The sequence below is a fragment of the Mesoplodon densirostris genome, chromosome 14 (assembly GCF_025265405.1).
Source record: "Mesoplodon densirostris isolate mMesDen1 chromosome 14, mMesDen1 primary haplotype, whole genome shotgun sequence".
In the NCBI taxonomy this organism is placed as follows: Eukaryota; Metazoa; Chordata; class Mammalia; order Artiodactyla; family Ziphiidae; genus Mesoplodon; species Mesoplodon densirostris.
The window spans coordinates 78,184,575-78,211,422 of NC_082674.1; the positions used below are offsets into that span (position 1 = coordinate 78,184,575).

The window sequence follows — 26,848 nt, forward strand, 5'->3', positions numbered from 1 at the left end:
TGCTTTCCGGCGCGTGTGAAGCCGTTGCTGGCATCCGGTGTGCAGGCGGACTCATGGATCCCGGCGGCCGGTGGCGGCACCTACCCAGTGGGCCCAGCCTAAAGCACTTGACCGACCCCTCTTACGGGATCCCGCGGGAGCAGCAAAAGCCAGAGTTGCAGGAGCTGACGCGGGCGCATGTCGAGTCCTTCAACTACGCTGTGAGCGAGGGGCTCAGCCACGCGGTGCAGGTGAGCGCGGCGTCCTCAGGCGAACCCAGGCTCCCTCAGCTCTGGGTTCGCCTGCGCCCCTAGCGCCTGCTCCAGGCGGGCGGAGGAGAGGGGCCTGGCGAGGGTAGGCGTTGGAGGAGGGCCGGGGGAGAGGTGATTGAGGCTCGGGGCCTGGGAGGGGGAGATCCAGGAGGCGGGGGGAATGGGGCACAGGCCGCGGGCAGGGGTCCCAGAGAGAGGGCTGGGAGGTCACAGTATAATTTCAAATAGTTGTAACTCCTTGACCGTGCTAGGCTCAGCGCGGGTCTGTGTTGAGGAAGGTATCAGTGAGGCATAAAAAAGAGGTTCCGTAGGAACCATTTGGTCCACAGGAAGTGATTGGTACCATCATTACGTAGCATTTGCTCCACATTAAAGTGATTGGTCTAGAGGGTGATGGTACCAGAGTTCAGGTGAAGATGGTGGGGGGAGGGTCTCATTAGTAAGCATCCCCGTGTCTCCAGGCACTGGGCTCTAAGGGTGAGGGAGAGGCAGGCCTGTAAGAGACAGTTCTTGCTTGGCATCATTTTTTGGGTGAGGAGGTGGGGCTGTGAAGGCAGTCGGTGCCGGTACACCGGAGCATTGCTCTGACAAGGGGCGGCCGCATGGTACTCCGGGAGCACAGAGGAGGTCCAGTTAGTCCAGGTGTGTGAGAAAGGGCAGGATTACACGCATTGAAGAGGAAAGGGCGTTCCCTCCAGGGGAAGTGAAGGAGCACAGCTCAAGGGGACTCTACCCTGTGCTTTTGTTGGGTAGGGCTTGCATTGGGGGAGGGGTGGAGAGAATGTGGAGAGCCGTGCCAGTCTCTGATGCTTGAACTCTATTCCGCAAATAATATGGAGCCATTGAGGCTTCTTCGAAGTTTAATTATTCCTTGACCTCTTTGCAGAAGACAAGATATTTTGTCTGATGGGAAATAATAATTTCTGTCATGCCTGGACTCATGTATCATGTCTATGAGAAAAATTATACGTCTACTTAAAAGTTAACTGGCCCTGAGGTTTATGAAAACAATAAAAAAGAGCCCAGTGTTGAGATGATCAAGGAAGGTTTGACCTAAAATGATGGAGCACGTTACACAAGAGATTTTTATGGATAATATGTGGACCAGCAGTTCTCAAACTTTTTGGTCCCAGGACCCCTTTCCACTCTTAAAATTCTTGAGCGATTCCCGAAGAGCTTTTGTTTACTCTATTAGAAACTGAAATTGAGAAATCTTAAAAATACGAATTCATTGAAAAATAGACCAATTTTATATTAACTCTCTTTATAAAAAATATTTTCTAAAGCAGAAATGAAATTAGTAGATGAATGATACTTTTGTGTATCTTTTTAATGTTTGGCTTATTAGAAGACATCTGGATTCTCAACTCTGCTTGTATAGTCAGTCTCTTTTGATATGTTGTTTTGGTTGAAATACATGAAGAAAATCTGACCCAGATAATGACGCTGCAATTTAGTTTTTGAAAATGTTCCATAAAGCACAATAAATGACTAATGTTTACAAAACCAAGGGGAAAATAGCCTTCATCAGATGTTGTTTTGCCCAGTTTCTTTGGAGTAGATTCCTCCATCTGTGAGTGCAAGTTGATATGTCTGTCACATTTGTGAATTGCCTACTTGCTAAAATTTATTTGTAACCCCCAAATCAGTACTCACCAACACCTGCAGGGACAAAAAATTTGAGTTGCCCATTGTACAGCCATCCCAGCTCAGCTCCAATAAGGTGACACTCTTGCCTTCTTGTTTCAAAGTAAACACTAAATACTAAAAATGAGGTAGTAAGAGAGATACACTCATTTTTTCCCAGCAGATTCAAAGTGTTCTTTTCAAAGTTTCTTCCGTTTTTCACATTCATATGTTTTTCTTGTTGGTGTTGCAGATCCCGGGTGCTGCAGCTAAGAGCCGGTGCAGCATGCATGCATGCATGCATAAATAAATAAATTTAAAAAAAGAAAGAAAGAAAGAAACCCACATAAAGCAAGGTTATATATTGATCAGTTGATGAAATGCTGTGATCAGAGACTGGCAGGAACCTAACTTTGTATTTCCCCTGAGAACAGAGGTTCAGAATTCACTGATTCAGCGCTTGTGGTCACTTTATGGACCATAACTATCTTGAATAATGAGAATTGGCTGTGTTGAGATATAGATAGTGCAGCAAATGGCTGGAGAAAATGAATCTTCTAATCTCCTTTTGTAAACTAATGCTCTATCCTGAAATAGGAAATATGTTCAATTTTTATTTTAGAATAAAATACTGAATTCTAAAATACCAGCTTTAGATAAAATTTTAAAGTTTAGAAAAGGTCAGTTGAACTCACGTGAGGTGGAAGAACCTCCCTCGTATTCTTAGCTCCATTTTTTTTTTTAACATCTTTATTGGAGTATAATTGCTTCTTGGCTCCGTTTTTGGCATTCTTGCTATTTTAGCATAAGGCCAGGAGGTTGTTCAGAGTTGATACGTAGGAGAACTCAGTGATTCCCCTTCCTCAGTTCAGCAGCGCTCCCCCCAGGGAGTGGTACAAAGAAGCAACTGCTGTGGAAGGGGATGAACCGCCATGACCACCACCAACCCCTTGCATGGCTCTGGCTTCAGTATGAGGCCACCGTGGAATGAAATGTACAAAGATCAGCCTAAAGAATGGCATTATTAGAGTGTCTGTTGCTAAATCAGTAGGGTGTGTCCATATCCTTGCTCTGTTAGCAGGAGTCCCATTTGTCTTGCTATGCATGCAGAGGGTACAAGGTAAGAATGGGAGGGGTGGGGGAGAAATTAGGAGTTTGAGATTAACATATACACACTACTATATATAAAATAGGTAAACATCAAGGACCTACTGTATAGCACAGGGAACTAACTATACTCGATATCTTATAATAAACTATAACGGAAAAGAATCTGAAAAAGAATAGATGTGTGTGTGTGTGTGTGTGTGTTTTATATATAAGAATAGAGAAGTCAAGCACTTGGTTCAGAGAACAGCTTTGTTCTGTATACAGCTGTATCCCTAGAACCCACTACAGAATCGGACATGTAGTAGACAGTCAAAAAAAATCTTGTTAATGCATTACAGTTTTAGGTACTTAAGATATGAGTAGACTGGATGTCGCTTTAGCTGTTATTCAGATGTGTCACATTAGCATTATAGCCATCCATGCTTATAGAACACATGGGATTTGAAAGAGTCTTACAGAAAAAATACCTTGGAAATGCAAGCAGTTAACAGTGTGAATTGTATTTCAGGCCATCCCTCCCTTTGAGTTTGCTTTCAAAGAGGAGCGGATCTCTCTCACTATTGTGGATGCTGTCATCAGTCCACCCACAGTTCCAAAAGGGAGCATCTGTAAAGAGCTCAATGTTTATCCAGCAGAATGCCGGGGCCGAAGGAGCACCTACCGGGGAAAGCTGACAGTGAGTACAAGAGACGGTGTATGACTTGCACACTGTACATTTTTGAGAATAAGCCTGGTGCCTAATACAGTTTATACCAGAATTCTCCTTTCTTAGTGCTGTCGTCCAAGAGATCCCATCTTTTAAATCTAAAGCATAAAAATCATTTAGTTTATGGTCTTCTGCCTTAATCTTTTCAGATACTCATTCTTGTAGATCTGGATATTTCCTTTTTTACTAAATAATTTTTTTTCTCTCTTATTTTCATTTAGGCCGATATCAGCTGGGCAGTGAATGGAATCTCAAAAGGAGTCATTAAACAGTTTCTTGGCTATGTTCCCATCATGGTGAAATCCAAGCTTTGCAACTTATACAACCTTCCTCCAAAAGCCCTCATCCAGCACCACGAGGAAGCAGAGGTACCTACAGGGGTCCCATGCAGTAAAAGGCCAGGTGACAGTAGAGAGCGCCTGAGCTGGGAGAGGGAGGACAGGAAGCTTGTCGGGAGTGGGGGAGGGGTGTCCGGATTTCTTTCTCTGCTTCAGTCTCTGGATAGGTAACGTGGGGCATTGATGTTTTGTCTGCACACTGCATAGGCCTCATAATGAGTCTCAGATGAGACAATGTATGAAAAAAAACCACTCCAGTTAGAGAATATTATTATTATGGGGAAAGAATTGGTAGGTTTTTCCTACCAACTGATACATTTTGAGATATGTATTTGGTTTTTTTAAAGCTGTCTTAACCCACATATCTGTCTCAAATGTCTGCTTTACCCACAGTCAGATTTTGTGGACGTATTAAATGCTTCATATACCTTCCATTCAAGCCCTGTTAGGTGGCTTTGCAGTATTAAGTTGAAGTAATCAAGACATGCAGACTCTGCTTACAACAGGGGGGCTGTGTTGTGTGGTGGGAAGAGGGTTTTGGTGGCAGATCTGGGTTTGACACCCAGCTGTTCCGCTTACCAGTCCCGCACCTTTGGGAAATTTAATCTCCCTGAGCTTCAGTTTTCTCTTCTGAAAATGGGCACGTAGCGCTCTCTCATTATTATGGGATTAAATGTTATGCTGACATGGAGCACTCAGCGTGATATGCCTGCTTCATAGTAGCTCCTTATTTATTACAGAAATGTTCTATTAACTTACTAAATATCAAAAATATTTTCCTATTTAGCTAATCCAAATTTCTGGTTTCCAGAGCTTCCATACAGTCAAAAGTTTTTTAACTTACTCAAGAAACCATACTTGTCTGGAAGCTAAACGATAACTGTTTTCATCTTTAGACTTCTCTTTGGAGTAACTTGTTTTTGTTTTTTAACATCATTTGAAGACTGCAGTCATTTTAGGGACAGAAAGGCAGGTTAGGTCCAGGTCTGGTAGAAGAAAGTGCTATGATTTTCTTCCATAGTTTTCTCCCAAGTCTCTACAGCCTTTTTAATGTGCTTAAGAAGACTTAATAAAGTCTGCAGTTTCTGAGGGATCCACAGTTCCTCTTGCCCAAGTGCACCTCTTCTGCACATCTGTTTAGGAATGAGGGTGGTGATTGCAGTTGGTCAGTTTCATGTTTACGGGTAGTTATATATCTTTGTTTAACAAATTTTAATTCGTCTCTTTGGCAGGAAATGGGAGGCTATTTTATAATCAATGGCATCGAAAAAGTCATCCGAATGTTGATTATGCCTCGCAGAAATTTCCCCATCGCAATGGTAAGACCAAAATGGAAGAGCAGAGGGCCTGGCTATACTCAGTATGGTAAGTAGTAGTGATTTTTTGGAATGTTCTTTTAGAAAAATTTAAGCTATTTTATTGGGTCGGCCAAAAGGTTCGTTCGTTTTTTTCTGTAAGATGGCTCTAATAGCAGTTAGTTGTCTTTAACTTCATTCGAAACAATTTTGTGAGATTGTATGTGACAGCTGTCATATCAGCGTGCATTTAAAAAAACTTATAAAAATTAGTGAATTTTTGTGTAGCCATTTTAATATTGAAGATGGAAGGAAAAAAAGCAACATTTTTCAGCATATTATGTTTTATTATTTCAAGAAAGGTAAAAACGCAACTGAAATGCAAAAAAGTTTTTGTGCAGTGTGTGGAGAAGGTGCCATGACTGATCGAACATGTCAAAAGTGGTTTGCAAAGTTTCGTGCTGGAGATTTCTCTGGACGATGCTCCACGATCGGGTAGACCAGTTGAAGTTGATAGCGATCAAATCGAGACATTAATTGAGAAAAATCAACGTTATAGGACTTCCCTGGTGGCTCAGTGGTTAAGAATCCACCTGCCAATGTATGGGACACGGGTTTGAGCCCTGGTCCAGGAAGATCCCACATGCCGCGGAGCAACTAAGCCCATGCACCACAACTACTGAGCCTGCGCTCTGGACCCTGCGAGCCACAACTACCGAGCCCACATGCCACAGCTACTGAAGCCCGTGCGCCTAGAGCCCACGCTCTGCAACAAGAGAAGCCACCGTAATAAGAAGCCTGCGCACCACAATGAAGAGTAGCCCCCGCTCACCGCAACTAGAGAAAGCCTGCGCACAGCAACGAAGACCCAAGGCAGCCAAAAATTAATAAATAAAATAAATAAATTTTTAAAAATCAACATTATACCACACGGGAGATAGCTGACATACTCAAAATGTCCAAATCAAGCGTTGAAAATCATTTGCTTCAGCTTGGTCATGTGAATCGGTTTGATGTTTGAGTTCCACGTAAGTTAAGCGAAGAAAACTTTCTTGACCTTATTTCCACATGCGATTCTCTACTGAAATGTAATGCAAACGTTCCGTTTTCAAAACAAATTGTGATGGGCGATGAAAAGTGGATGCTGTACAATAATGTGGAACAGAAGAGATCATGGGGCAACTGAAATCAACCACCACCAACCACACCAAAGGCCGGTCTTCATCCAAAAAAGGTGATGTTGTGTATATGGTGGGCTTGGAAGGGAGTCCTCTATTATGAGCTCCTTCCGGAAAACCAAACGATTGATTCCAACAAGTACTGCTGCCAATCAGACCAACTGAAAGTGGCACTCGACAAAAAGCGTCTGGAATTAGTCAACAGAAAACACATAGTCTTCCATCAGGATAATGCAAGACCACATGCATTCTTTGATGACCACTCAAAACTGTTATAGCTTGGCTGGGAAGTTCTGATTCACCCCCCGTATTCACCAGAAATTGCTCCTTTGGATTGCCATTTACTTTGGTCTTTACAAAATTCTCTCTCTTTTTTTTATAAATTTATTTTATTTATTTATTTTTGGCTGCATTGGGTCTTCGTTGCTGCACGCAGGCTTTCTCTAGTTGTGGCGAGCAGGGGCTACACTTCGTTGCAGCGCATGGGCTTCTCATTGCAGTGGCTTCTCTTGTTGCGGAGCACGGGCTCTAGGCACGCAGCCTTCAGTAGTTGTAGCACGTGGGCTCGGTAGTTGTGGCTCACGGGCTCCAGAGCGTAGGCTCAGTAGTTGTGGCGCAGGGGCTTAGTTGCTCTGTGGCATGTGGGATGTTCCTGCACCAGGGCTCAAACGCGTGTTCCCTGCGTTGGCAGGTGGATTCTTAACCACTGCGCCACCAGGGAAGCCCCAAAATTCTCTTAATGGAAAAAATTTCAATTCCCTGGAAGACTGCAAAAGGCACCTGGAACAGTTCTTTGCTCAAAAAGATAAGTTTTGGGAAGATGGAATTATGAAGTTGCCTGAAAAATGGCAGAAGGTAGTGGAGCAAAAGGGTGAATACATTGTTCAATAAAGTTCTTGGTGAAAATGAAAAATATGTCTTTTATTTTTACTTAAAAACTGAAGCACGTTTTGGTCCACCCGATATTAAAAAGTAGATGCATCCAAGCAGAGTCTTTGATATTTTTCTCCCATATATGTATAATTTTTTGTTTTTCTGGTAAGCATTTCTGTGTTATAATTTCATAGTGGGAAACCTTTCTACTGTGTTCAGTTTTTTTCAAACTGAATGAACACATGTATTTATGTTACTGCTTACGGTGCTGAAGGACGGCTGACTCGGCCAGGTGTAGGTACAGGCCTCGGAACTCTTCTGGTTCCGGGTATGTGGCACTCCCCTCGGTCTCTGGCTGACAGTGACCTGGCCTCTGTTTGATCACTCTCTGTGACAGTGCCTGGCTTCACAAGATAGCATTTTGCATTCATGAGCCTTATAGTTAAACAATTTATTCTTATCATTGAGCTAAAAATCAGTCTCTAATTGTAGCCATGCATACCATACTTAATGGTAGTATTGCTGAGTTTCTGACTATTTGCTCTGTTTGTTTAAATAGGAGTTTCAATGCACTGTGTGAGGGAAGAACATTCCGCCGTCAATATGAACCTTCACTACTTGGAAAATGGCACGGTTATGTTGAACTTTATTTACCGGAAAGAACTGTTTTTTTTTCCTTTGGGATTTGCACTTAAGGTGTGACTTACTGAATATACTTCTTTCGTTAGGGAGTGAGTCATTGGAAGTGGTGTCCTGTGCAGGATGGATAGGTTGTCCTCGTCAGAGTTCATGCTGTGCTGGCATCTACTACTGCTTCATAATAAGTTACCTCAAGAAATTTCCTGGTTGTCCAATGGTTAGGACTCCTTGCTTTCATTGCCGAGGGCCTGGGTTCGATCATTGGTCGGGGAACTAAGATCCTGCAAGCCACATGGCGCGGCCAACAAAAAAAAAATAGTTAACTTAAAAGGCAGTGGCTAAAACATCGCTAAACATTTCTCTCACAGTTTCTGTGGTCAGGAGTTTGGAAGTGGCTCCAGATTTGGGCAGTTCTGGCCAGGGTCTCCGGAGGTTGCCGTGAGATGTCAGCGGGGGCTGCTGTTGTTTAGAAGGCTTGCCCGGGGCTGGAAGATCCCCTTCCGAGGTGGTTCCCTCATGGCTGGCAAGTCACTGTGGGCTGTTGGCAGGAGGTCTCAGTTCCTCTCCATGTGGGCCTTTCCACAGGCTGCTTTGAGGCAGCTGTCTTCCCCAGAGAGTTAGCAAGAGAACAAGGCAGGAGCTGGAGTGCCCTTTACGACCCTGCCTTGAGAGTCATGCTTCAACTTTTCCACCATATTCCATCGGTCACACTGGCCAGCCCTGGCTCAATGTGGAGGAGACCAAGGTTGTGGATACCAGGAGGTGAGGATCATTGGACCATCTTGGTGTCTATCATACAAGCATTGCCCTGATTTTGAAGAGCTCACTTAGATTCAGCGATAGTGGAGAGCTAATTTTTCTCGGGTATTAAAAAGAACAGAATGGTTACTAAATGATTAAGATGGTTTAGTTATTAGCAATTTTTAAAAAGAACCTTTTTTTCTTTTCTAGGCACTTGTCAGCTTTTCCGATTATCAGATTTTTCAGGAGGTCATCAGAGGAAAGGAAGATGACTCTTTCTTTAGGAACTCTGTTTCTCAGATGTTAAGGATCGTAATGGAAGAGGGATGTTCCACACAAAAACAGGTCCTTAGCTATCTGGGTGAACGCTTCAGAGTAAAACTCAATCTTCCTGACTGGTACCCAAATGAACACGCTGCAGAGTTTCTCTTCAAGTATGTGTGCTTTTGTTTATTGGGGGTGGAGGGTGTCCATGCTTCCTTGTATTGATGTAGCTGGGGCTGGTGAGTCATCTGGGAATCAAAATGGCCCTAGGGGTAGGGTTCTGGCTTAGCAAAGTAGGGCCTAGCTTTGTTTCTGCAGTCATCCTCGCCTTTCTTTTTTCTGGTAGCTTCATACCTTCTGTTGTACTTTAAAACTTTTGAAATAACTTCAGACTTCCAGAATTGCTGCAAAAATAGTACACTGGACACTCTCGTTCACTAGTTCTTAACATTTTTACCACTTTGCTTTGTTGCTTTCTCTGCATATCATCAACGTTTTTCTTTGTATCATTGAAAGTTGCAGGCATCACGTCCCTTTATTTCCCCAGGGCTAGGACTTTGTCTCCTGTAACCACTGTGTAATTATTAAAGGAGCCCTGCTCTAGACCAGCGCTGTCCGATCTGTATCCCCAAGCCACATGCTGAGCATTTGAATGGCCAGTGCAGCTGAGAAGCTGAATTCAGTAGGACATCGAGTAGTATCAGCAGCTGAATCGTTTTTAAGCTTTTTCTTTCTCTTTTGGCAGCCAGTGCATCTGTATCCACCTGAAATCCAACACTGAAAAGTTTTACGTGCTTTGTCTCATGACCCGGAAGCTCTTTGCTTTAGCCAAAGGAGAGTGCATGGAGGAGAATCCTGACAGTTTAGTGAATCAAGAGGTCCTGACCCCCGGGCAGCTCTTCCTCATGTTTCTGAAGGTAAATGCAGGCTGCTTCACCCCAGAGCAGTCGTACCTCTTGTGGGATGATGTGGCCATTTCCAGCAGTATTGTTTCCTGCATGTTTAAAATTTTTAGTTTGGGCATTTTATGTAGTCTTTTTTTTTTTTTCCTACTTTTTGTTTGTTTGATTGTTTAGCAGTAAGGGACTTACAGATCTTAGCTTGGCCAGGTTCAGAAATTTCTTTACTGTTTTTATAGAAGCTAAATAAAGACAATATCAAATCTTGGTCATAACATTAATGATAAAGTGTAAATGGCCTATATACACACATACAGTCAGTCCCCATTATTCACAGAGTCTGTACTTGTGAATTCACCTACTCGCTAACATTTATTCGGAACACCAACAGTATCAGCACCCTCGTGATCATCTGCAGACATGCACAGAGTGCTAAAGAATTGCAGTTTCCTGATGTTCACGGTCCCAGCTGAGGTCTGATGAGCTGTAAACAAGGGTCTCTACTGCCATGTTTTTCACAGTTTTGTGCTTTCTGTTGGTGGTTTTGCTGTTTAAAGTGACCCCCAGGCTCAGCGCTGAAGTACCGTCTAGTGTTCCTAAGCGCAAGAAGGCTGCGACGTTCCTCCTGGAGAAAACACTTGGATTAGGCAGGCTTTGTTCAGGCATGAGTTACGGTGCTGTGTGCTCTGAGCTCAGTGGTAACGAATCAACAGAATAAACTCAGGTGTCTCTCAGCAAACACAGGAAACGAGCTCCTTGATGTATTGATGAGTTGACGAAAATGTTGTCAACGACTAGAGCCTCCCTGAAGTCTAGCCCTGCATTTCGCCTAGGGGCAGGGCTTCTGTGCTCGCCGGTGCAGTGTTCACAGAGACAGGATCGCAGAGACGTGATCACCGTACCCGATGAGGACTCTGTGTGTGCTGGCAGAGAATGCTGGCATGACACAGAAAGAATTCTATAAGCAAGTTGACTTGGTAGCATTCTATGTTCTGAATATCATCCCTAAAAAAGATTGAATCTAAGAGATCGCAGGACAGCGGCAGGGAAGGTGGAGAGGACCGAAGTAAAAAGCTCCAGGTCCCCAATCTGGTCCATCATTAAATTCTTTCTTACTTTACTTACTTACTTTACTTACGTACGTACGTACTTACTTTATGGCTGTGTTGGGTCTTCGTTTCTGTGCGAGGGCTTTCTCTAGTTGGGGCAAGCGGGGGCCACTCTTCATCGCCGTGTGCGGGCCTCTCACTATCGCGGCCTCTCCCGCTGCGGAGCACAGGCTCCAGATGCGCAGGCTCAGCAATTGTGGCTCACGGGCCCAGCCGCTCCGCGGCACGCGGGATCCTCCCAGACCAGGGCTCAAACCCGTGTCCCCTGCATCGGCAGGCGGACTCCCAACCACTGCGCCACGAGGGAAGCCCCATCATTAAATTCTTACTTGAAGGTAATAACTTTTGTTTCTGTCTGCTCTGTCTATAAAATTAGATTGAAAAATTGTGGTAGCCTAGAATTTCCCTGATACACATTCAAATCAGGCAGAAGTTTCAGTCACCTTGAAAGACTCCTTAAACTGAAGCACGTGGGTTCGTTGCGAGCCGGCCACGTTAGAAGTATCTTCAGTTGCACGACGTTACCAAGGTGACCTGTTTCAGCAACAGAGGAAAGGAAACTTGGGACTTTTTCAGAGAATCCATTGCTTAAAAGTGTCTGATTTCCTTACCTTTGCCTCCGTGATACTCAAGCTTTTAAACCTCTGAACTCGGGACATGAAAGCAATCTTCAGAAGGTACACGACAGTGACCTGATGTGAATGACAGGCTTGTATAACCATCTCAGTGAGCGTTGCCACAGAGACTGAGGTCCCTGTGATTGGGTCCGAGGCTGCTTAACAGGGTTGGGGAGTGAGGGACGCTGAAGCAATTCCCCTCTGAACTGTGAGCGCAGATGGGGAGCTGCTGTTCTTCCTTCTCAGCGCTGCCTCGCTCTTCGTGGGCTTGTCCGCCCATCTCTTCACATTAGCCCTTTTACCAGAGAGGCTGGTGAGCCTCATGGGAAGGCTTCCTGCCTGGAGGGCTCTCGCTTGCTTCTGCTTGTACTGAGTGTGCAGGCCGCACAGACGGGTGCACAATCGCTCACCTGCAATTCCAGATCCAGAAAGTATGAGAACCCAAAGAAAAATGGGAGTTGGCAGCAAAACCTGATCCTAACCAACAGGAGGCTGTTTATAACTTTCATTTGCTACACTTAGTATGACAGTTTGTGTTTCAGGGTAGAAATGTGTTTGATTATGAGCCAATGCCTCAGTCTCCATCATGGGTGTTAGGTAATAAAAGGTCTGTGTGCCTGTCACCTTTCTGAAGCCTAAACAATTCTTAATACTGAAATGCATTTGGCCCACGGGTTTTCAGAGGTCCTGTACTGCAGTGCTTCCTGAGGAAAAGTTTGTTGTGAGGCTGAAGTAAACATGCAGAGCGCCAGCGTGTTGTACGTGCCCAGCAAATGCTAGGTAACCTCGAAGAGACCACGGGCAGGCCTCTGACCCAGGAGGAGAGTTTAGTTCACTCTTCCCGCCTCCCCGTCTCCAGTTCCAGAGCATTGTACCCACATCTCTGTTCCTCATCTCTGACTTCTTTCCTCTTTTCTCTTTTGTTTTCTCTTCCTTTTCCATTATGTTTCAACTTTTATATGAGAAGAACGTGTCAGTCTTTCCTACTGGCTTGTCAGGGGTCCTGTGTGTTGGGTGTCATTTGGGGACTTCGGGCTCTTCTTAGTTGTTTTGTTCTTGGGACAGCGGGCTGCTGCTTTGTCTCAGGGCTTTGTTGTTGTTGCCTGTTTCTGGGGTTGAAGGTCTTTCGACTGTTTGATAAGATCATTTGAATTAAAAACTTTTCTAAGGCCCAAGCAAACCAGTTTTGGTTCTTTTCCATTAGTGTGGATAATCTCGACTGGGAGCGATTTTGTTCCACCCCAAGGGACCTTTGACAGTGTCTGGAGGCATTTTTGTGGGTAAGGGCCAGGGATGCTGCTGTAACATCCCACAGCTCACAGAACAGCCCCTCGTCACAAAGAACTATCCAGCCAGATGTCCACAGTGCCGAGGCGAAACTCAGCACTGCAGAAGTCTGTATCTTCTGTCTTAAGAAATGCCTGAACTGTAATAGTACTTTGAAAAGCTGTTTTTTCAGGTTTATAGTTTAGAAGTTTTCCGTGTCAAATGTATGAATTAGTGGGCTTTTGTTATGGATGTGCAGGTTATGTAAGAGTAAATATCCAACTTGTGGTCATTAAAATACCTAAAAATTTAAATTTTTTCTTATTTCAGGAAAAATTGGAAGCTTGGTTAGCATCTATTAAAATAGCTATAGACAAGAAGGCTCAGAAGACCAATGTGTCCTTAAACACTGAAAATTTGATGAAGATTTTAAATCTGGGAACAGACCTTACAAAACCATTTGAATATCTTCTTGCTACTGGGAATCTACGTTCTAAAACAGGTGAAATTAAATAGAGAGGCTTCATTTAGTTATGATTTTCAAATTACTTGCGTAATGTAGGTTTATATATTGCTGAGAGATTCTTTTCAAAAGTGAACTTCTTACTCTCATTAAAGACAGATTTCATGTTGTAAATTTTGACAGGTGTATATTGGGCTGTAGACAGGCTGTCTGTATAGTTGAAATCTAATTTTAATGATCAAATGCATTTCCTGTGCCTCTTTCTAGAAAACTAAAGAAAGCTTAGATCTCTGAGGAAAGGTTAACTAGATGGGTTGCCTGGGAGGGTTCTTAGACATGTGCATCCCTAAACCAGTGGTATTAGAATGACTGGAAAACTTTAAAAAGTGGTTATTGAGGGCCCAGAAATCTTTTTTTTTTTTTTTTTTTTTTTTAACAAATGATACTGGTGCAGATTCCTTAAGGGCTAACAAATGCTTGTGTGTTATCCAGCTCTCTTGGATGAATCCCATTTAATTACTTGCTATTTTATTACTCATTTAATGTTTTCCCACAAAGGAGATAGTGTAGAGGAGATGGAGAAACGGTGGAGGCTAAAACAATTTGTGAAATCTGGGGATTTTTACTATGTTTTTTAAGCTCTTCCCCTCACCAGAGCTGAGTAAACTTTGTGATAACTCACTCTGTGATCTCTAGTGTACTCTGAGGTTTTATCTTATCAGAGCCTCCAGTAAAAGACAGGCTTTTTTTTTTTTTCCTTAAGTTTAGCCCATTTTCAATGACATTTGTTTTATTAAGGTCTTGGCTTCCTGCAAGATTCCGGACTTTGTGTTGTGGCTGACAAGCTGAACTTCATACGCTATCTCTCCCATTTCCGCTGTGTGCACAGAGGGGCAGATTTTGCCAAGATGCGGACCACCACGGTACGCAGGCTGCTGCCAGAGTCCTGGGGTTTCCTTTGCCCCGTGCACACCCCCGACGGGGAGCCCTGTGGTCTGATGAACCACTTAACCGCCATATGTGAGGTCGTCACACAGTTTGTGTATACAGCATCTATTCCAGCTTTGCTCTGCAACTTGGGTAGGTGGTGTACAGCAGTCTTGTCTTGTTTGCTTGTGTGGGTTTTAACAGGTGCAAAGCTATTAAGTTGTGCTTCTTTGGGGGTTGAGCAGAGAATTCTTGTAAGGTGGATAACCTGTGACATTTTGTAAAGCACTTGCTGTCTTCAGAAGGTGTTGATGCCTCATGGAAGAGTGTTCTTTTTTTAATTAGAGTCGATTCTTGGTATTGGCAGTACTTCTGTAAAGTCACCCCTGGCACTGAATTAGCAGATACTGAGCCGTTGTTCCTGGGGAAACAAAAGATTAGGTTCCTCTGAGCCTCTTGTCACAGCGTTTTCATCAGCTGGTACATAGTCTTGCTTTATGTGTGTTTCTGTTTAACGACGCCTTATTTAATGTATATTGTTGATTCATTGATATTGAGCTCTCAGCCAACAGCACTGTAACGATAAGCTTATCTAACACGTTTTTCCATAAGGCTCAGCATGGCCTCGTGCTTAGGAACCAGCACTTTCACACTGTGCTTGAAGGCCATTATAAACAGCAGAATCACCAACAAAAGCACAAAGATGCAAAAAACATGGCACTGAACAGAGTGCGGAAAGGACGCTTATTTACAGTATGAGCTGAAACAGACAGCACGTCACCTGGTTTGACCTCAGCTGGGAACACGTGTATCTGGCGATTCAAAATTTTCACTACCTGTCCTCAAATGATCAAAAAACGCCACTAGTATTGATATTGGGGTTACGAATAAATTTTAGCAAGTAGGCAAATTTGTGATATGTGAACAATGAGGATCGAATGTAATTAGATTTTTGGAAAAAAGTTAATATGTTTACATGACTCAGAAATCAAAATACAAAAGGTGTACAGGGAAAAGCCTCCCTTAAACCCCTGTCCCCCTGCTACTCTCCTCACCGGCAATTAGAGACAGTAGATGTGGGGGGTCCTTGCTGAAATGATTTAGATACCTACTCAGGCAATACAAAAACATTCCGGTTTAGAGACAAGATGACTAGACAGCTAAAATGATGAAGCATTGTTGAACCTGGAGGGAAAGTTAAATGTTGGGAAAAGCATCCTGATGTGATCATTCCGTTTCCTCGCTTCACCAGGCGTCACTCCAGTTGATGGAGTTCCACATCGGCCGTACAGCGAGTGCTACCCTGTCCTGCTGGACGGTGTCATGGTTGGCTGGGTGGATAAGGAGCTCGTTCCTGGCATTGTCGATTCTCTCCGACATTTTAAGGTGATCTTGAGTCTCTGTGAATTGTTCTGTGCTTCCGTCTTAGGTTTTCAGTCATTTTCTAGTTGTTGAGGTAGCCTCAGGGCATTCTCGAGTGTCAAGGGGTCTGGAGGTCAGAAGCTAATTACAAAAGTGCCCATACATTCTCTCTGGTGGCAGCGTCTTGCCTTGTACTGACGTCATCAGTTTGGGTCAGTGACAGGTATTTGACCTGTACTTTTTTTTTGGTGGTTCCATTGAGGCCCTAGTCTACTAATCTAACACATTTTAAACTTTTTTTTTTCTTGGTAAATACTAGTGGCATATAGGGGACCTTGAAATATGGACTTTATATTTCAAGTAATATTGAAACTATACAAGATATAAGTCATAACTTGTTGCATTCTGGGTCTTGAGATACCTTGAAATACATTTTTTTAAAAGTCAAGTAGAGGGCTTCCCTGGTGGCGCAGTGGTTGAGAGTCTGCCTGCCAATGCAGGGGACACGGGTTCGTGCCCCGGTCTGGGAAGATCCCACATGCCGCGGAGTGGCTGGGCCCGTGGGCCATGGCTGCTGAGCCTGCGCGTCCAGAGCCTGTGCTCCGCAACAGGAGAGGCCACAACAGTGAGAGACCTGCGTACCGCAAAAAAAAAAAGTCAAGTAGAATGACTCTTTGAATAAACTAATCTTTAAAATTTCCTCCTAATAAGAGTCTGTTGCTTAGATAATGTCCCTTAGTTTGGCAGTAGGACCAATTTGTAGTATACGCTCTGCCCTGTTTAGTTGGTTTTGCCCCCTGTGCTTTAGCATTTGTATGCTTTTTCTAAATACTGTGTACATCTTAGTTCTGAACGTTTTGAGAGCAGTGTACAGATGTGTCCCCTTTTCCATGAAGATTTTCCAAGAACAAGGATTTTCTCTTCATTGACCACAGTGCACTTACCAGAATTAGGGAAGGTCAGGTTGGTGGAATCCACAGCTGATACTCAGATTATTCCATTATGTCTTGAATAACGTCCTTTATAGCTAGTTTTTTTCTTCCTTGTCTGGGACCAAGTCCAGAATCATGTGTTACATGTAGTTGGCCTGTTTCTTCTCCTTTAATCTAGAACAGTTCCTCAGCCTTTAATGTCTGACTCTTTTTTTTTTTTTTTTTTTTTCCAAGAGTACAGGCCAGTTTTGTAGACACTGTTGTTTTATGTAGCTTTCTTATGATGAGATTCAGGGTATCTTTTCAGGAGGCACTTGATGTTGGCTGGTCTTCTGGCTGGTGACATTAACTTTGATCACTTTAAGATTCTCTTCTTTAGATTAAGTCTGCTGTACTATTACTAATTTTTTCTGTAATAAGTAATATGTAGAGAGAGATTTGGAAGCTCTGTGAAAGCCCTTTTCCTCATCAAATTTTCACCCACTAGTTGATGAATTCTTTGCAAATTTATTACCATTCCATTGATGATTCTTTGCTGAGTTACTTATTACTGTAATGGTTGCCACATGGTTGTTTTCTAATGCCATCATTTGTTCTATGTTTACTAGTTGCTATTATGTAAGGTAGAGTTTTCCTGTTCCCATTTATTTATGTGTTCATTTATTAGCATGGATTTATAGATGCTTATTTTATTTCATGAGTGTTCTCTTACGATCATTTATTTTGATGCTCAAATTGTATCAGATTTGGCCAGTGGGAACTACTCTGGACTGGTCCCTGGGTTGTTTTGTAAATATATAGAAGAAAATTGATCATTTTAACAGTTTTCAAGTGTACAGTTCAGTGACATTAAGTACATTCGTATTGTTGTGCAACCATCACCATTATCCATCTTCCAAACTTTTTCATCATCCCAGACTGAACCTCTACCCATTCAAGAGTAACTCCCCATTCCCTGTTTCCCCAGTTTCTGGTAACCACTATTCGACTTTGTTCATGAATTTAACTTTGCTAGGTACCTCGTGTAAGTGGTACATAATAAACCATACAACATTTGTCCTTTTGTGTCTGGCTTATTTCACTTAGCATAATGTTTTCACAGTTCATCTGTTCTGTAACATGCGTTGGAATTTCATTCCTTTTTATGGCTGAATAATAGTCCTGCGTGTGTGTGTACACACACACAGTTCTTTTGGGTGTATACCTAGAAGTGGAATTGCTGAATCATATGGTAATTCTATGTTTAATTTTTTGGCATCCATGGAGAAAATACTGTGAGATTTTCCCCTTGGACGCATTAAGTGTATTATATTAATTCATTCCCTAACAGTGATCATTCTCTAATAATAATGATGAGTAATGAGTCTTACATTCCTGGAATAAATCCCACTTGGTCATTATTTTAATACTTAATAGATACTAATACTTTCTTAAAGGCTAATATTTTACTTAAGATTTTTTATAATCAACATTTACAAATTTCTGCTTTACAGAAAGAATTAGAAAGTTTTCCTTAGTTTTCAGTGCTCCGAAACAGTTTGTGCAGCATCGGGTCATCTGGTCTTAGGTCTTGTAGAATTCACCTGTGAAATCATCCGGCTCCAGTGCTTTCTTTGGGGATAGCTCCTTGATACCTGTATTTCTGATATAGAAGTTGGTCTTTAATCTTTTCACCTCTGCCGCCGCCTGTTACGGTAACCTGAATTTTATTCATTTCATCTTGGTTTCAGAGAGATATGCGAAGCGACCCATGGACTTAAAATTTTGTTCCGATGTTTTTTTCCCCCCTTTGCCATTTTTTACTCAATATATTCATCCCCCCTTTTGATTAGATCAAGCAGTGGGTCCTGTTACTTTAAGAACTGAGACTTGTTTGATTTGTTAATTTCAACGTTTTTCTGTACTCTGCCTCATTAATTCCAGGTTTTACTTTCCGTTTGATTTCTTGTACTTTTTTTGTTTTGTTGTTTTAGCTTTTGAGCTAAGAATTAATTCATTTATTTTCATTCTTTCATTTTATTGATAATTTAACTGTGAATCGCCATAAGTTCTGCTATACTGGTTTTGTTATTTTTTCACATTTCTGTCATTTTAGTTTGTGTATCTCCTTTCACCCAGGAGTTCACAGAAGGTTTTTTTGCTTGTTTTTTAAGTCCCAGGTGCAAGGACCTTTTCACTGAATACATTTTAAAATAACACCAGTAATCTGTATATTATTTATTTATTTATAGTTTTAGTATTTATTTATTTGGCTGCGCCGGTTCTTAGTCGAGGCACATGGGATCTTCGTTGTGGCATGCAGGATCTTTTAGTTGCGGCATGTGACCTTTTAGTTGCGGCATGTGGCCTCTTACTTGTGGCATGTGGGATCTAGTTCCCTGACCAGGGATCGAACCTGAGCCCTCTGCAGTGGGAGCGCAGAGTCTTAGACACTGGACCACCAGGGAAGTCCCCAGTAATCTATGTTTTAGACATCAGAGGATAGAATTTCATTTAGTATGTCTACACACACATTCTTGGTTTACCTTTTCCCCAGTCTCAGTTGTACGCAGTTTGCCTGATACTGGGACTGAGCCCCCAAGAAAGTAGGGCTTTTGCCAACTCTGGATATGGGGTGAACAGCCATCTGTGTGGGGTTGAGACTGGCAGGGCACTAGGTTTGTTACCTGCAAAACTGATTTAATTCTAAAGATGTTGCTTTTCACATTTGATCTGCTTCTCCACTATACCCACCTCCTGGGTGGCAGGGGAGATAGATGTAAAATACTTCATTTATTCTTAATTGAACTCTTTTTTTTTTTTTTTTTTTTTTAATTGAGAACAGGTTTTGAGAGAAAAAAGAATTCCTCCCTGGATGGAGGTGGTCCTGATCCCCATGACAGGAAAACCAAGTCTGTACCCAGGATTGTACCTTTTTACCACTCCTTGTAGACTGGTGCGGCCTGTGCAGAACTTGGAATTGGGCAAAGAAGAACTAATTGGAACTATGGAACAGGTACATAGACTATGTGTGATTGTATAGTATGCAATTTCAGAGACTTAGTAACTATTTCTTTTTTAAAAGTGTTGCTGTTATCATTACAGTTGGGGCATTTGACAGAAAGTCAAAGCTTATTTTCTGCCTCTTCTGTGACCAGCATGGAGCAGTTTTCACGCTCATCAAGCTTGAGAGAGGGCTGGCAGTCACATTACTTGCCTTTGCCATCCCGCTCAACTCCCCACGTTCCTTGGCAGCCACCTCTGCCTCGGGTGGTGAGACTGAAACATTCCGTTAGAACCGCACTCAATCTTTGCCTACATTTCTGCAGTTGCAGAACTCTGGGCTTTGTGCTACTTTAAAAAAAAATGTTCCTCCTTCCTCTCTCCCTTCACAGTTGGACCAGGGTAGATTTAGAATGAAGTGTGTAAGGCATGTGGTATTTCTAACTGTGGATCCCTTCAGTGTTCACGATACTGGGTGGGAAGTTTTTCTTTCAAGTCTGTGAGAACTAAACTCTGAGAGATAGAGCTAATCCGTGTCAGCAGTCACAGTTGTTTCGTGCCTGGAACTTCCTCGTCCTTCCTCTTTTCCAGATCTTCATGAACGTTGCCATCTTTGAGGATGAGGTTGTGCCTGGCGTCACCACCCACCAGGAGCTCTTCCCTCACAGCCTGTTGAGTGTGATCGCCAACTTCATCCCCTTCTCTGATCACAACCAGAGTCCGAGAAACATGTACCAGTGCCAGATGGGTAAGGTGGAGGGGAAGGTGGTGGTAGGCACAGAAGAGGGCTTGTATTTTTTTTTTTAATTAATTAATTTATTTTTTATTTTTGGCTGTGTTGGGTCTTCGTTGCTGCGAGCGGGCTTTCTCTAGTTGGGGTGAGCGGGGGCTACTCTTTGTTGAGGTGCGTGGGCTTCTCATTGCGGTGGTTTCTCTTGTGGAGCACACACCCTAGGCGCTCAGGCTTCAGTAGTTGTGGCCCGTGGGCTCAGTAGTTGTGGCTCACAGGCTCTAGAGCACAGGCTCAGTAGTTGTGGCACACAGGCTTAGCTGCTCCACGGCATGTGGGATTTTCCTGGACCAGGGCTCAAACCCGTGTCCCCTGCGTTGGCAGGTGGATTCTTAACCACTGCGCCACCAGGGAAGTCCCTTAAATCTGTTTTAAAAAATTAGATCTGTATGGTTTTCTGCCATTATTTCTAAAAATATTGCTTCTGCCTCGTTCTCTCATCTCCTGAGACTTCAGTTATGCATCATATATGTTATGCCTTTTAGTATTGTCCCATAAGCCACTGGATTTTTGTTCTTTTTTCAGTCATTTTTTCTTCAGATTGGATCATTTTTATTGATCTATCATATTCACTGTCATCTAGTGCATTTTTATTTCAGAAACTTAATTTTTTAGCTTAGAGCTTCCATTTGTTTCATTTTTATAGTGTCTGTTTTATCTGAGAGTCTTATCTTCATTCATCGTGAACATATTTTCCATTACATGAGCAGAGTTATAACAGGTATTTTTAAATCATTGTCTGCCAGTTCCAACATTTGGGTCATCTCAGGGTCAGTCTCCATTGATTGCATATTTCTTGAGTCTTGGGCATGTTTTCCTGTTTCTTTGTATGTCTAATAATATTGGATTGGATTGTGGACAGAAAATATGTTGTAAAGACTAGATTCTCTTCTGTTCCTCAGAAGAGGGCTGGTTTTTAGATTACTGGAAGCTAGCTGAACAGCTGTTGTTTTACCTTAGGGAGGCTGCCCACATCTGTCCACTGCACACAGTGCTGGACAGAGTCCACCAAAGATGTGGACTCAGTTTATATGCAGAATGTAAGCCTCTCCCTTTATGGTTCTCTCCTTTCTGAAATTACCCCCCTTACATTTCCAATTACTGTCATGCTCTGAACTCTATTCCTTGATTCTTCAAGCCAATAAGACTGTGGGTTTCTGAGCTTTAGCCACTACACTGACTGAGCCATCAGGCAAAAAATTAAAAACAAGAAACAAGACATTAAAAACCGAAAAAACTGGAAATTCACTCTGAAGTTCCTTTTGTCCAAATGTTAATCCCTCTCTAATTTCTATTTTTTATTACATTTCAGTGCTTTCAGGTAGTGTGTATATGTATGTAGTTGATTTTCTTTTCTGGATTTTATACTTAACATGTTGGGCTTGATATTGTAGGAGTATCTCTCTATACTGGAAACTGGAAGTCTCCCTTTTTAAAAAAAATTCCTGTGTATATAGTTATTTATTTTAGTTTTTAAAATCGTTTTGAGTTGATTCTCTGTACTGTAAGGTGGTAGTACAAAGAAGCGTCTTACCTGCCCCCCCGTACCTATCTCACTGTGCATAATTTACAAATACCAACATCTTACTGTGTCTGTGTGTCTGTGTGTGTGTAAGAAAGTAATCTAATTAGATAGTAGTTACTGTCATCCATCTCTTCCCCCAGGAGTAGTAATATCCTGTAGTTTGTATATATCCTTTACATCCCCTTTTTATGCTTTTATTACATTACATGTGTGTCCATAAACTAGGTCTAGAATTGTTTGGGATGTGTGGCGAATGTACATGAATGCATCCTATTAAATGTCATTCTGTACTTTTTCTCATTCAGCATTGTTTTCATGGGTCACGTTGATACACATTTGTCTACTTCATTTTCACCCCAAGTATTAGTCTGTAGTAAACATAACCAGCATGATTACTTATTCATTCCCCTATGATGAATATTTAGTTTCCAATTTTATATGTCACCTTTATAATCAAGGAGGAAAAAACCAAATACTAATTTTTTTCCCTTTGTAGGTAAGCAGACTATGGGCTTTCCACTCCTCACTTTTCAAGACCGGTCAGATAATAAACTGTATCGTCTTCAGACTCCACAGAGCCCTTTAGTGAGACCATACATGTATGATTATTATGACATGGATAACTATCCAATTGGGACAAATGCCATTGTTGCTGTTATTTCTTACACTGGCTATGATATGGAAGATGCCATGGTAAGTTTTACCAAGAGATGTAGTTCCATCCTTTTTCATTTTTAACTTTTTTGTTTACCATCAGATTACTGAAGGAGTATTTCTTGTGTGCCCGAGTGCCTAGTATTTGGTGCATGACTGTTCTGTTAAATAGTTAACTCCTGGTCTAAGTTAAAATGACAAGCCTTGGGCTTCCCTGGTGGCGCAGTGGTTGAGAGTCCGCCTGCCGATGCAGGGGACACGGGTTCGTGCCCTGGTCCGGGAAGATCCCACATGCCGCGGAGCGGCTGGGCCCGTGAGCCGTGGCCGCTGAGCCTGGGCGTCCGGAGCCTCTGCTCAGCAACGGGAGAGGCCACAACAGTGAGAGGCCTGCGTACCGCATTAAAAAAAAAAAAGTGACAAGTCTTGAGGGATGTCACTAAATATTCATATGCATATAGCCTGCCTATTTGAGTGCATAGTATGAGTAGATGTTGAATGAATGTAAAGTAGTCTTGGAAATATCTACCTTTATATGTGCCTGGATTTTAATAGTTAGCATAGGTGATTTAGGAAATGTGGATAGTTTTAAAATCAAATGCCTAAACCAGTTGTAATTCTAACCGGGTTTATTTTGAAAACTCTCATTTGGTCTCAGTCTCTTAATGATTCTTTGACTTCACAGATTGTGAATAAGGCCTCTTGGGAACGAGGCTTTGCCCATGGAAGTGTCTACAAGTCCGAATATATAGATCTGTCTGAAAAAATCAAACAAGGAGATGATAGTCTGGTGTTTGGAGTCAAACCTGGTGACCCACGGATTCTGCAGAAGTTGGATGATGACGGATTGCCATATATTGGAGCACAACTGCAGTATGGAGAGCCGTATTACAGCTACCTAAACCTCAACACCGGGGAAAGCTTTGTGATGTACTATAAGTAAGTTCGCATAACCAGTGCTGTTTTTTAAAGGCTGTTTCTGAGTGAAATTGCTGGAGGTCAATGCAAGTTATTTTTCAACAGGAGAATTTTTGGAGAAAACGTAAGTGGTAGCTTAGTTATTAACTGAACGGACGTTTCTTAAACGAGAGAGCTCTGTGGTCTGTCGTACCGCCTTTGTTCTTCTACTTGTCAGTCCACTGCAATTGATCAGTTAGCTGTGATTTGTTTTAAAACTCTATTATTCAAACTTGAGCATCTCTCTCGGACATGTTGTTAGTAATGTTTCCTAGCTAAAATGTTGAGTTCATCATACCTCTTGATAAAAATAAAATTTTAAGCTTATTTTACAACTGTAAAATTGGTTTCAGTAGTAGGTCTTCAGCTGCCTTTCTTGCTAGTATTCTTTCAGATGGACTCAGTTCTATAGTGAACAGAATCACCAGCCCCATTCATAAATACTTTTAGGGATACCAGCTCTATGTGTATTGGAGAATAGAGGTGAGAGTAAGTTTTGCAAATATCCTTTATGAAGCACTAAATGTATCAGTAAACCTTGGTATCTCTATACATTTTGACATTATGTCTGGTTTATTTTTTCCTAGGAGTAAAGAAAATTGTATTGTGGATAACATCAAAGTGTGCAGTAATGACACTGGAAATGGCAAATTCAAGTGTGTTTGCATCACGATGAGAGTCCCTCGGAACCCCACTATCGGGGATAAATTTGCCAGTCGTCACGGGCAGAAGGGCATCTTGAGCAGACTGTGGCCAGTTGAGGACATGCCATTCACCGAGAGTGGGATGGTCCCGGACATTCTGTTCAACCCTCACGGTTTTCCATCCCGCATGACCATCGGGATGTTGATTGAGAGTATGGCAGGGAAGTCTGCAGCTTTACACGGTCTCTGCCATGATGCCACGCCCTTCATCTTCTCAGAGGAGAACTCGGCCCTGGAATACTTTGGTGAGATGCTGAAGGCTGCTGGCTACAACTACTATGGCACTGAGAGGTTGTATAGTGGCATCAGTGGGCTAGAGCTGGATGCAGACATCTTCATAGGTGTGGTTTATTACCAACGCTTACGCCACATGGTGTCAGACAAATTCCAAGTTAGGACAACAGGAGCCAGAGACAAAGTCACTAACCAGCCCATCGGGGGAAGAAATGTCCAGGGTGGAATCCGTTTTGGGGAGATGGAGCGGGATGCTCTTTTAGCTCACGGTACATCTTTCCTCCTTCACGACCGGCTCTTCAACTGCTCGGATCGGTCTGTAGCCCACGTGTGTGTGAAGTGTGGTAGTTTGCTCTCCCCGCTGTTGGAGAAGCCACCCCCATCGTGGTCCACCATGCGCAACAGGAAGTACAGCTGTGCTCTGTGTCATCGCAGTGACACCATCGATACTGTTTCTGTGCCTTACGTCTTTCGGTATTTTGTAGCTGAACTGGCAGCTATGAACATCAAAGTGAAACTGGATATCGTTTAACTTGACGCTGGCCTTTTTTTTTTTTTTTTTTTTTTTTTTTTGCGGTATGCGGGCCTCTCACTGTTGTGGCCTCCCCCGTTGCGGAGCACAGGCTCCGGATGCGCAGGCTCAGCGGCCATGGCTCACGGGCCCAGCCGCTCCGCGGCATATGGGATCCTCCCAGACTGGGGCACGAACCCGTATCCCCTGCATCGGCAGGCGGACTCTCAACCACTTGCGCCACCAGGGAGGCCCGACGCTGGCCTTTTGGGTCAAGATTGCTATCCGATGAAAACAAAATGAAACTGTAGTTCATTGGAGCTGTTAATAGTTACTCTGGAGTTTTTCAAGGTTAAGAGTTCTCAACCAAGACCTGGCAACTAAGAATGCACAGTTTCTGAGTTGCTCTGGTATAATAACTACTGAAGATGATTTTCAGTCTACTTGTTGCTCTTTAAAAATGAAACACTGAGGGCTTCCCTGGTGGCGCAGTGGTTGAGAGTCCACCTGCCGATGCAGGGGGACATGGGTTCGTGCCCCGGTCCAGGAAGATCCCACATGCCGCGGAGCGGCTGGGCCCGTGAACCACGGCCGCGGAGCCTGTGCATCCGGAGCCTGTGCTCCGCAACGGAAGAGGCCCACGTACCGCAAAAAAAAAAAAAAAAAAAAAAAAGTATACACTGATAAATAGAAGGATATTCCGGGAAAAGTCTTTCCAGCCCCAGGTTCTTCATATCCTGCTTTCCGCAGGCAGAGCCTGTCAAGCATTTATCTGTCCATGTAGAGCAGAGCTGTCCAATATACATCAACAATGTGAGTTTAAGCCATACAGATGTAATTTTGTATTAAAGTAAAAACAAAGGTAGAAAAATGTTTAAGTTTTGAAGTGTAATGGTTATACCAAAAACTGCACCTATTGGGGCTTCCCTGGTGGCGCAGTGGTTGAGAGTCTGCCTGCCGATGCAGGGGACACGGGTTCGTGCCCTGGTCTGGGAGGATCCCACATGCCGTGGAGCAGCTGGGCCCGTGAGCCAAAATTACTGAGCCTGCGCGTCTGGAGCCTGTGCTCCGCAACAAGAGAGGCCGCGATAGTGAGAGGCCTGCGCACCGCGATGAAGAGTGGCCCCCGCTCTCCACAACTAGAGAAAGCCCTCGCACAGAAACGAAGACCCAACACAGCCAAAAATAAATAAATAAATAAAGCAAACTGTCAACAAGTAAAAATAAACACTATTATAAAAAAAACAAACACAAAAACAAAAAACTGCACCTATTTAATGTATATAATTTGGTGCGTTTGAACATATGCATACACTTGTGAATGATCACCACAACCCTGGTAATAAATGTCACCTCCAAAAGCTTCCTTGTGCTCCTGTGGGTTGTCGTTTTTGTTTTGTTTCTTGGTGTTTTTATGGTAAGAACACTGAACTTGATATCTACCCTATGGACTATGGATAGAACACAGATGAATGTATCGCCCCATAAAAACAGTTGTTCAAAAGATTGATATGTGTCTCTAGAAACTGGGTCTTGGTATAACAAAAAATGATGTATTTATTGAAGGAAAGAGCGGTAAAACTGAATGGTGTGTGTAACGTGTCTATGAGTGAATGGCTGCTAAAACACATAGAAAAATACAACTCAAGACTGAATTCTATATGTGACTAGAACAAAAATATCCCAAAAGAGCTATACTCAACACGGAATGATATGAAGTATATCTATGAATGGACAGTTTGTATAAAACAAAATTACCTACTCAAAGGAAATACCTGAACATAAGAATGAATGGTATTTTTTAGAATAAACTATTATAGAATGGGAAAAACTATACACACAATTATATGCTGTGTATCTCTATGAATGGAATGTTGGCAGAACAGTAATATATTAAC

The 26,848-nt window shown here is 42.7% G+C and overlaps 1 protein-coding gene across 1 annotated transcript; it reads left to right on the top strand.

Moving 5' to 3' along the window:
• On the top strand, positions 1-25,006 carry POLR1B (RNA polymerase I subunit B). The gene is made up of 15 exons (XM_060117151.1): positions 1-230; positions 3,496-3,663; positions 3,915-4,061; positions 5,264-5,396; positions 7,937-8,073; positions 8,968-9,191; positions 9,767-9,938; positions 13,243-13,414; positions 14,174-14,455; positions 15,555-15,688; positions 19,421-19,591; positions 20,170-20,326; positions 22,390-22,586; positions 23,230-23,483; positions 24,089-25,006. Exons 1-15 carry the CDS (start codon positions 54-56, stop codon positions 24,969-24,971), a joined length of 3,408 nt encoding a protein of 1,135 aa, XP_059973134.1. The 5' UTR covers positions 1-53; the 3' UTR covers positions 24,972-25,006.
• The last annotated feature ends 1,842 nt before the right edge of the window (positions 25,007-26,848 follow it).